Source organism: Apis dorsata, unplaced genomic scaffold, assembly GCF_000469605.1.
Source record: "Apis dorsata unplaced genomic scaffold, Apis dorsata 1.3 scaffold_739, whole genome shotgun sequence".
In the NCBI taxonomy this organism is placed as follows: domain Eukaryota; kingdom Metazoa; phylum Arthropoda; class Insecta; order Hymenoptera; family Apidae; genus Apis; species Apis dorsata.
The window spans coordinates 49,412-60,129 of NW_006263900.1; the positions used below are offsets into that span (position 1 = coordinate 49,412).

At 20.2% G+C, this 10,718-nt stretch overlaps 3 protein-coding genes across 7 annotated transcripts in view; 2 read left to right on the top strand and 1 right to left on the bottom strand.

Annotated features, from left to right (window-relative positions):
* The first annotated feature begins 403 nt into the window (after positions 1 to 403).
* LOC102681095 (formylglycine-generating enzyme) lies at positions 404 to 1,837 on the top strand. The gene is made up of 4 exons (XM_006622667.2): positions 404 to 1,007; positions 1,077 to 1,248; positions 1,324 to 1,510; positions 1,630 to 1,837. The coding sequence occupies exons 1-4, from the start codon at positions 419 to 421 to the stop codon at positions 1,783 to 1,785; spliced, it is 1,104 nt and encodes a 367-aa protein (XP_006622730.2). The 5' UTR covers positions 404 to 418; the 3' UTR covers positions 1,786 to 1,837.
* A 1,202-nt stretch (positions 1,838 to 3,039) lies between these two features.
* Positions 3,040 to 6,378, top strand: LOC102672174. Of its 2 annotated transcripts, none has more exons than XM_006622690.2 (5): positions 3,040 to 3,205; positions 3,413 to 3,698; positions 3,762 to 3,891; positions 5,706 to 6,037; positions 6,168 to 6,378. In XM_006622690.2, exons 2-5 carry the CDS (start codon positions 3,501 to 3,503, stop codon positions 6,267 to 6,269), a joined length of 762 nt encoding a protein of 253 aa, XP_006622753.1. In that variant the 5' UTR covers positions 3,040 to 3,205; positions 3,413 to 3,500; the 3' UTR covers positions 6,270 to 6,378. The 2 variants fall into 2 exon arrangements, with proteins under 2 accessions (XP_006622753.1, XP_031369638.1); XM_031513778.1 differs by having other exon boundaries at positions 3,061 to 3,205; positions 3,476 to 3,698.
* Positions 6,379 to 8,678: 2,300 nt separating this feature from the next.
* Positions 8,679 to 10,718, bottom strand: part of LOC102671680 (fatty acyl-CoA reductase wat-like) — a 6,771-nt gene continuing 4,731 nt past the window's right edge. For all 4 annotated transcript variants that reach the window (XM_006622686.2, XM_006622685.2, XM_006622688.2 and 1 more), the window contains exons 6-9: positions 9,764 to 9,959; positions 9,388 to 9,645; positions 9,052 to 9,309; positions 8,679 to 8,958 (exon numbers count right to left, since the gene is read on the bottom strand). In XM_006622686.2, the coding sequence (XP_006622749.1) occupies positions 8,871 to 8,958; positions 9,052 to 9,309; positions 9,388 to 9,645; positions 9,764 to 9,959 (800 nt within the window). In that variant the 3' untranslated portion in view covers positions 8,679 to 8,870. The remainder of the gene's footprint in view (positions 8,959 to 9,051; positions 9,310 to 9,387; positions 9,646 to 9,763; positions 9,960 to 10,718) is intronic.

Below are 10,718 nucleotides of genomic sequence, written 5' to 3' on the forward strand. Positions count from 1 at the left end.
GAAGATATTAAATTATTTTATAAATTATTAAGATATTAAGATATTTTATATTATCTATTATTTTTATATTTATATTATCTATTCATTTTTGCATGGTATGCTCATTAATGTATATAGTTTTACGACATTCTGTGACATTCTTTTCTCTATAATATAAAAATTTTAGTAATTCTATTTTAATTTTTTCATCATATATGTGTTTGTGTATATATTTACAATTACTTAAATCTTTCGGCATATGATGAATTTTACAATTAATTAAACGTTTAATTTTAAATATTTATAATTTAAAATATATTTATAATTTTATAATCACTTAACCAATATTTTAATCGATTAATTTAAATCGATTTAATAAATTTATTAAATAATTATTATTATATTAAATTTACTTATTTAATAATTTTCTATTTTTAAAATGAAAAATTCAATAAGAATTATAAAAAAAAAATTAATTGTATTGCTCATATTCACAAATATAATAATATCATGTTCTGTAGTTGAAAGTTCCGAAACAGATGATTCAAATGAAGAATCTTGTCATTGTAATAGTCGCACTTTTGACAGACAAACAAATGTAAAGAATTATTATAAGAAAGAAATACAAAATTCTTGTTTGGCGAATGATATTCTTCATGTTTATGAAAAGACTGTGAATTCTATAAATCATTTAAAAAACATGATTAAGATAAAGACGGGTATTTTCACAATTGGTACAAACGATCCAATTTTTATTGCTGATGGCGAAGGACCAAAACAGCAAATATATTTAAATAGTTTTTACATAGATAAGACGGAAGTGAGTAATCGCGATTTTGCAAAATTCGTTGATGCCACTAATTATAAAACAGAAGCAGAAAGATTCGGAGATTCATTTGTATTTGGAGGTCTGTTAAGACAAAAAGATCAAGAGAATGTAACGCTTGTTGTTGCTCAAGCTCCTTGGTGGTTACAAGTAAAAAATGCAAATTGGCTACATCCAGAGGGTCCTGAATCAGATGTTAAGAGTATGATTCATCTTTTTGATTGCATATTACCTAATTGGAAATAGCAACAATTAAAATTGAATAATCCAGATAGAATGGATCATCCTGTTGTTCATGTATCATGGAACGATGCTATTGCCTATTGCAATTGGTTAGGAAAACGATTACCTACTGAAGCAGAATGGGAAGTTGCATGTCGAGGAGGATTATCGGATAGATTATATCCATGGGGAAATAAATTAATTCCAAATGGTCAATATAGGTAAATAAAAATCCGAATATATATCAAAATTTAATAATTTAAAGTCAAAATATAATAGATAAAAATAATTTCTAGAGCAAATACATGGCAAGGTGATTTTCCAAATAATAATACCAAAGAAGATGGATATGAAGGAACATCACCCGTTAGAGAATTCCCACCGAATAAATATGGATTATATAATATGATAGGAAATGTTTGGGAATGGACATTTGATTGGTGGACGATTGAAATCACAACACGAGGCGGATCTATTAATCCTGTAATAATATAAGAATTATTTGTATTTTCTTTTTTTCTTTTTTTTTATTTTTTTTCCTTTTTTTTTCTTTTTCCTTATAAAGTTGACAACATTCTGTATTATATGAAACATATTTTCAGACTGGACCAAGTCAAGGTATAAACAAAGTGAAAAAGGGTGGTTCCTATCTTTGTCACAAAAGTTATTGTTTTCGATATAGATGTGCTGCACGGAGCCAAAATACTCCTGATACAACAGCTGGAAATCTTGGTTTTAGATGTGCATTATCAGTTTAATTTTATATTTAAATGAATTCTTTTAAATAAATAATCTGAATATTTCTTCTTATATATTTCTTATTATATATTCCATTACTTTTTTATATGATTATATTATGTAGTATATACATGTTGAAATGAAAAAAAAGATTTAGTTTCTAAAAATAAAATTATTTTTGTTTCATACAAATCAATCTAAATATTTATTTTATATTTTAATTTTTTATTTAATTCTATTTAATAACTACTAATAACTATGTATTTATTCAATGTAATTTTTATATTTATTTAATATTGTTCATTTAGTTATGCAATATATATATTATTAACATATATATATATGTACAAATGTAAGTATTATTATTACTGCATTATATATGTATATCTAATTTTTAAATCATAAACATAGTCCACGTCAAAGACATATATAATGAAGAAATATTATTTATATTATGAATAAAAAATAATTCAAAATGATTTTATACTGCATCAGATATGTGCTACAAATGTCTATGTATAAGTGAGATATTTAATGCAATTTAAATCCAAAATTAGTCTTATCGAATTGAAAAAAATGTAAAGTTTTATTTATCAAGAGTGTAATTATGTTAGAAATATTTATAATATTTCATAATATTCTTAATTTATTTATATTTATTTCTTGCATGACAAAAATTATTTCATTTTATAATCAATAATTATGAATAAATAATTTTTCTTTAAATATTGTTCTTACTATTTTTTTAAATAAATTATAACAAAACAATTACAGATATTATCATTATATATACAGAGAATATTATTAATTTCAATTAAAAATTAATTTTTTTTAAATTATTTTTTCCAAAATATAATATTGTAATGAAGATTATTTAAAATTATAAAAATTAATATATAATAGAATATAATAAAATATGTATTTATAGATTTAACAATAATTAAATTGCAATTAATTATTACAATTAATAATATGTATAAATATTTATAAATTATAATTCGTAAATTATTTTTATCTTTTTATTTTTTATTTCAAGACAATTAAAATCGTATCTATAAATATATATAATTTAAAATCAGTATGTTTTTATTTTGTGCCTATAAAAAATTACAGAAATGAAATAATATTTCCATTTTTTCTTCTTTCTAGCATACTACTATGTATGCTATTATATATATATATATATATATATATATTTATTTATATATATTGTTATATAATGTTAATGTAATATGATACTTTTGGCCAATATGTACTAATTTTTTGAATAGATTTGGATATGTTAGTAGATAAAAATTCTCATTTTTTTCTAAATGATTTTCTTCCAATTAAATATGATTTAGTTCGGATGTCTTCGACTTTTATCGACATATTTCGTTAAATAGATTTAAAACATGGGGCGTCGGCTGATAATTATAATAAATGATTATTATTAAAACAGTAAGTAAAACAGTGATTTTATATATTTGTACATATTTGTGAATTAATTAATTTGAATTTTTATTATGATTATAAACTATCATTAGAATATCTTTTTTTATATCATCGTAACATGGAAATAATATGATATATTATTCTCAAAGTGTTAACCTTTTTCTATTACAGTGTAATACGGAATACTTTCAAAATTTTATTCTGAACAAATAGATCTCAATAAAAGAAACAAAATATATGAAGAAAAATTAGAAAAAAAATTATATAAAATTATAGATAAAGAAAACGTATTAATTTTCAAATGAATTACGGAAAGAAATCTCCTAGCATGGGTACGCCATCCTTATACTCCCATGTTACTACACGTAGCAGCGCAAATTTAAAATCTTCGCGATCAATGCGAAGTGTTAAAACATGTTGGTATCAAAAGCCAATTTTAACAAATGCTTATTTACTAGATATTCAAAGAGGTGCTATGCTTACAGCATTATTTTCATTGGTAAGTATGCAATTTAAAAATGATATCCATATTCTACATATTTGATATTTTATTTTATTTCAGTCATTAGCTATCTTTACTATTTGTACATCAATATTTGATCTTTATTGTCTCTCTCAAGCTACACCAGGTTCAACACATTATGGTTATTATATAATATCCTATGAATTTGTTTACGTGGGTAATCGACATGGTAAAAAAATATGTTTTCAAATTTAATAAAATTAATACAATAATAAATAAAAATACTTGCACGAAATAATTTCTTCAAAATTGAGTTAAAAAAAAATTTAAAAAAAAAACAATTTTTTTTTAGATGTTTAGAGGATTATTAGACAAAATGTAAAAAAAGTAAATGTCATGATTTTTAATTTTTTTTATCTAAATCTATAATATATAGAATATAATATATAGATAATATATAGAAATTTAGAATATATAGAATGTATATATAACTATATATATACTAAATTTAGTATATAGTATATATATACTAAATTTCATCAAATTGACTAATATTGCTATGAGCTATTATAATTAAAATTGAAAATTACAATTTTTTATGACTTTTGATCTATAATTGTAATGTAAAAAAATATTATTTATTCATTATTCATGAAATAATTCCATTTAACTTTTTATTGATAAAAAAAAATTTATTATATTCAATAAGAAAATTTCTTCTACATATATTGCTTGGACTTATTTATGCTCAGTCGGCAGCATATAAATAACGTTATCGTCGCAGTTTGATTAGACTATGCTCACTGTGATTTTTTTCTTAATTTGTAATAAAAATTTTTACAAAGGAAAATGTTTGAAATTATCAAAAATCTTCAATTTCAACAAATATTATTATATTTTTGGGATACTTTATATAATTATATTTTTATAGAAGTTACAGAAATGAGATTTAAAAAATTTATTTTGTTATTTTTCTAAATGCATACATTGATATCATTTTATAATATATACAACTTACACAATAATATAAAATATCAAATAATTATCCAAGAAATGACAAATATTGCTCTTAAATCTATACAATTATAATTTTATCATATCATAGATATATCACAGATATCATAGATTAAGTACAATTTGAAATAGCAAATCAATATATATCAATAAATCAATAATACACATTAATTAAGTAATGCTTTAAATTAATGAAAGATGTCTAAAATAAAAAAAAATCAATTAACATTAATTCAAGATTATATTAAATGGAATAGAAAATAATAATTTTGTATGTATAAATGATAAAAAATCTGCATAAATGTGAAAAAGATATGTATGAATGTGAAAAAGAATTGTTGAGAATCCAATAGAAATTGAAGATTGCTATTGAAATAAATTTAAAATATACTCCAATTACATTGTATGATATTGAGTGATCATTTTCTGCAAATTAATTTTAAGTAATAAATGTTAACAATTATTTGCAATTAATGTGAAAAAAATGCTTGTAATTTATATTATTGTAATATAAATTATAATCATAATATATAATATATATAATTATATAATCATATTTAGAAATAAAGTTATTATTATTTCAGTATATTTTAAAACATAAATATTTGTAGTTTATCTAAGTACCTTACATATAGACTACGAATATTTATGCTTTTAAAATATGCTGACTATGAATATTTATATATTATGACTATAAAAGGCATATTTTAAATTTTCATTATATAAATAATATATAATAGATATAGATTCAGATAAAAAAAATTGTGATTTTTTTTCTTCACAATTTCAATTAATAGTAATTTTTAAAAAAAATTTTTTATATATTATCTAATTCTTTTACATATACATTACAATACATTATTATTTACAATACATTCTTAACTAATTCTTCTAATATTTCAAAAAATTTAAATCATTTAATTCAATTTTTAAAATTCCATTTTAAAAAATATGCAAATATTTTTATTTATTACTATAATAAATAATGAATTACTATTTATAATATTTTAATTTAATGTTTTGTTACAGTACGTAATACTCTAGTTGTATTTGCTTTGTTCTCTACACTTAGCGGAATTGCAGTACTTGCAACATCCTTAATGTTAATAGCTGCTTTACGAAAAGAATATGAAAGAAAAATGGTACCATGGCTTTATAGTTTTGCAGCTTTTACTGTTTTTAGATTGTTTGCTTTTATATTTTATAGTGTAGTAAATGATATGATATTTGCTTATAATATTACAATGTGTATTTTATGGATAATATTCATTTGCTTTTCTATTTACGGATGGTTAATTGTTTATTCTTTATATGTGGAATTATGTGATCTCACAAGATTAGAAGATTTGGCTCATTTGAGAGTAAGTTTTTTTTTATTTAATGTTGAAATTTTTTTATTTAGATTTTATCTTTTTATTTTCTTCCTTTGATATGTAAAATTATCTTTATTTTTTATTTTTTATTGTGTATAATTGACAATTTTTATTTTAGATCGGTACTATGCAATCATTAAATGCATCTACTACACATTCTATCGCAGGTTCTCGTCCAACAACACCACATAGTGCAGTATCGATACTGCCTGCAAATTAACAAAAACAATTAAATAATCTTTAAATTTTATCAAATTTCATTATCATTTCTGTTGTTTGTCGTTTTCATTCTCATTCTTTTCAAACTTATCATGTTATTAATATAAATAGAAAAAAATTAATTGAATATTAATATATTTTATATATATATATATAAATATACTGAATAGCAGATGAGATGGCCATAAGATAAGAAAAATTGATATATATCATGTATAAAGATTATATACTTTTGTAATAGTGTATATACATATAAAATATTAATATATTCGTGAAACACTTTTGAAAAATTGATTCTAGAAATCGAAAAAAATATAAAAGTTGCAAATATATATATAAATGCCAATCGATGCTAATTTATTAACTTATTAATTTATATAATTATTATATAAATATTATTATATAAATATTTTAAAAAATTAAAATAAAAAAATGTACAAATATAATATATAAAATATATGAAAAATAAATAATTTTGTTTTCTCCTTTGTCTCGTGATATTACAATCTTGTTCTTCGCTTTTATACAATAATTTATAACTTATTAAATAACTCTCAATAAACATTTTTGTTTATTTTTGTTTTATTTACTTAATTTATTTGATTAACTTTTTTTTATTTGATTTCCAGAAATATTTCGCGAATATATTAATATTTTAAATAAGTACATTTTTCCGTCCATTTATCTTAAGATTCCGTTTAAAATTATAATGAATAATGAATTTTTAAGTATAGAAATTCACAAAAATTTACAATATTTATATGATGCGAAATTTATATTAATAAGATTAATAATAAGAATCCGAAATTTTGAAATTCTTGTTATTAAGACGTTTTTATTATATTTAATTCTTGTTATAATTATCTCTTTTCAATAAAAAAATGAAAAACGTAATAAATAATAAATTTTAATATTAATTTTGGTTTTTAATTATAATTATTATACATAGAGAATTTATTTTGAAGCTTAAAAAATATTTAAACTTAAAAAAAAAAGCAAATGATTTTAATAAATTTTACATCTAATATATTCATAGAAAATACAGAAAATCTTTGGAAAATCAATTATAAAGACATAATAACAAAACAAATACAAAAATTATATAAAAATATCGTTGAAACTTATTATTATTTATATATATATAATATTATTATAAATATATATATATATTAAGTATAAGCAATTAAAGTTTGTAAGAAGTAAGGAGAGACAACTTTATATTCATCATGTTGTTTTGCTTTATTTAATATGCAAATTTAAATTGATTTCATAATCAATATAATTAAATAATAAATGTTATATTTTCATAAGTTTAGAGAAGAGCAAATTGAAGCTTTATGTTTATATGTGATTATATATAGATATATAGATATAGAAGTATATTTCTTTTGAGTGGTATGATTCTATTCAATACATATATTCTATTCAAAACATATATAATATCATAATTAATATTTTAATTTTATTATATTATTAATATATTTAAGAGATTGCAGAAGGAATAAAATAATAGAAAAATAAATAAAGTAATGATACAAAAAAAAAAACCGAAATTGATATAGAATTTCAAAAATATTGAAATATCCGTAAAGTGAAAATTCCCGAGATAATTTTTGTGCAATATTTTTTTTTACAAAAATTTTCATTATTGCTATATTTAATATTTAAATGGTTATAGAATGAATAAATAAAATTTGTTAATAAAATGTTACAAAAAAATTGAAATTGAATTATAAATACTTATAATTTAAAATAAATAAGTTTAATTAATATATTTATGTACCAACTTTTATGTTTGCTATCAATTTTTCAAAGATATACTTCCGTGAATATATTAACACTTTATCTATATGTCTTATCTATAAATATAAATTTCAAAAATTGAATGCAAGAATTGTTAATTGTGTTTAATGAATAACAATGAAAAAATAAATTGAATTAATTTGATTTCTAAAAAAAAGAAATTATATATTTTTTATTAAAAATGAATGTATAAAAATATAAGTTTTGAATATTTATAAAATATGAATGAAATTATTTTTTGATCAAATAAAAAATTATCCTATAAAAATATTCATAAAAGAAAAAAAAAGAAAAAATGAAAGGAAGCAAAATATATTTATTTAGTTGTCTTTATATAAATTTTTCTAATGCTCATACATTTTTTTAGATCGAAGATTTTAAATTAATAAAAAAATTATTACTTATTTTAAAATCTTAAACTGATTAGTATTCTTAAAAATTAAATAAAAAATACAAAAAATGCAAATAAAATAATAAAATTGTTTAAATAACAAATTAATATTGAAATTGATTATTTTTTTCTATATTTTTTTCTCCTTCCTTTCTTTATTTTTTATTTTTTCGAAATTACTTAAGTTATTAAAATTATCCAAAAAGATAGCCTTACTTTCGTTTATAAATGTGAGTTCAAACAAACTTAATTTTAATTTATACTTGATGAATGAAAAAAGCATAGGTATTATAACTGATGTAATAATATATATGCACGAATGTACAAATATATTACCATGTACGTAATTGAGTGCACTCATTATATATGTATAAAACACATTTAATACGCAAATTAACATATATCACTTCAAAAGAAAAAAGATATAATTAACCAACATATTCGCAACAAGCCATATGCAAGAATTAATTTTAACACTTGATGACTCCAGTATAATCTGTAAAGCAAATATTCAACATGGACTATTATGAATTATTAATTATCAGAATTAAAAAAAAAATTAAACTGGTTAAAAATTAATTAGACTTACCTTTGCCATTTAATACGCGCTTGTGGAAGAGTGTCTAAAGAATCTTTTATGAGATAAATACGAAGTCCTCGCACATATGTTCGAAAATAATGATCCCAATCAACTTGAGTAATATCACAAGCAAAATTTTCGCGATCTTCCTCTGACAGTTTATTTATTAATACTTTAACATTATCATTTGCAAATTTCCATTCTTTGACAGTAAAATAATTGATTACACTCATAAATTTATGTATCTTTTTATAAACTTTTAACATCCTTTCAAAAAATAAAATTAAAAAAGAGGATAAAAAAATAAAAAAAGATGAAATAAAGAAAAAAATAAAAATTTATTACCTAGGTTGTTTTCCTAAACAAATCATGACTGTGTCGACTAAAAGTGCTGGCAATAAATGTAATAAATAGACATAGATCAAATGAATAATCTTATATTTGTTATTTCGAAAGCTATAATACCACATAGCTCTACTGGTGGGAAATTCAAGTCCATATTTTTCAGATAAAATTTTCAATTCATCATATGTTATAGGATTATCGTTTGAAACATAATTGTAAACCGGTATATCGTTTTTTTCTTTTTTACTAATTGTAGATCTGAAAAATGTAAATAAAGATTTAAATAAATAAATCACGCATGAGAAAAAATAAGAAAAAAATATTATGAAGATTGAAATTAAATATTTGATAAAAAAATTTAAATTTCGCATCTCACTTTCGACGATCCGCTACATCCCAAGCGGAAACTATTAAAGCATTTACTGCTAAATCTCCAGGAACGACGTTGGCCTGTATAGATCCATCGCAATGAATCGATCGTAAAATTCCGGTACCAGCTCCAGCTGCAACACCCGTTGGTCCGTATAGATTATCAATCCATCCTTGTACTGGTTCTCGATATGTTGATATTACTGAAAATTCAATACTCAATCAATTATATTTTATTTATATTTGATTGACATCCTCTTTCTTCTTTCTCTGTACTTTCTTTATACTTCGTAATAGATATGTTGCTATTTTCATATCAATTTTTTTCCCATTAATTTTATTATATCTTATTTCTATTTAAAATAAATACAATATGAATCAAAAAGTATTATATTATATTCATTATTATGTACATAATATTATATTTATAAGACACTTTCAGAAGTGTCACTCTATATAAATCATTCATTTCTATAAATTTAATTTGAAAAGCCAAAACAAATTCAAAAATTGGTATACAAAAATGTCAGTTAAAATTTATTAATTTTAAGTTATAAACAATTAAAGTTTGCCTTAGATAAAACTAGACTAGATAGAACGAAACTGTTTTGTTTTTATTACACATTGTATTCTATTTCCTATTCTATTGTATTCTGTTTCCATTTTACTTCATCTAATGTAAACTTAATTGTTTGTAATTTAAAATAAATAAATTTTAACCGATACTTTTATATTTATTTCTCTAAAATTAATTCTTTAAAGATATTCCATGAATATATTTATATGTTATACATGTGCAAAATATTTAAATATAATAAATTCATCTAAATATTATTCATATTATTAATATTTCATCTAAATATACTAAATAAAAAAAATCTATGAATCTTTTAAGATAGAAATTATTTAAATTTATAAAAAAATATTATTAAAAAAATATTTATATATATATAATATATATA

Coding starts and splice junctions, on each gene's coding strand:
- LOC102681095 (XM_006622667.2), top strand. CDS start 419: ATGAAAAATTCAATAAGAATTATAAAAAAAAAATTAATTGTATTGCTC. Junction 1,249..1,323: donor ATTCCAAATGGTCAATATAG/GTAAATAAAAAT, acceptor AATAATTTCTAG/AGCAAATACATGGCAAGGTG. Junction 1,511..1,629: donor GAGGCGGATCTATTAATCCT/GTAATAATATAA, acceptor ACATATTTTCAG/ACTGGACCAAGTCAAGGTAT.
- LOC102672174 (XM_006622690.2), top strand. CDS start 3,501: ATGAATTACGGAAAGAAATCTCCTAGCATGGGTACGCCATCCTTATAC. Junction 3,892..5,705: donor TTACGTGGGTAATCGACATG/GTAAAAAAATAT, acceptor GTTTTGTTACAG/TACGTAATACTCTAGTTGTA. Junction 6,038..6,167: donor AAGATTTGGCTCATTTGAGA/GTAAGTTTTTTT, acceptor TTTTTATTTTAG/ATCGGTACTATGCAATCATT.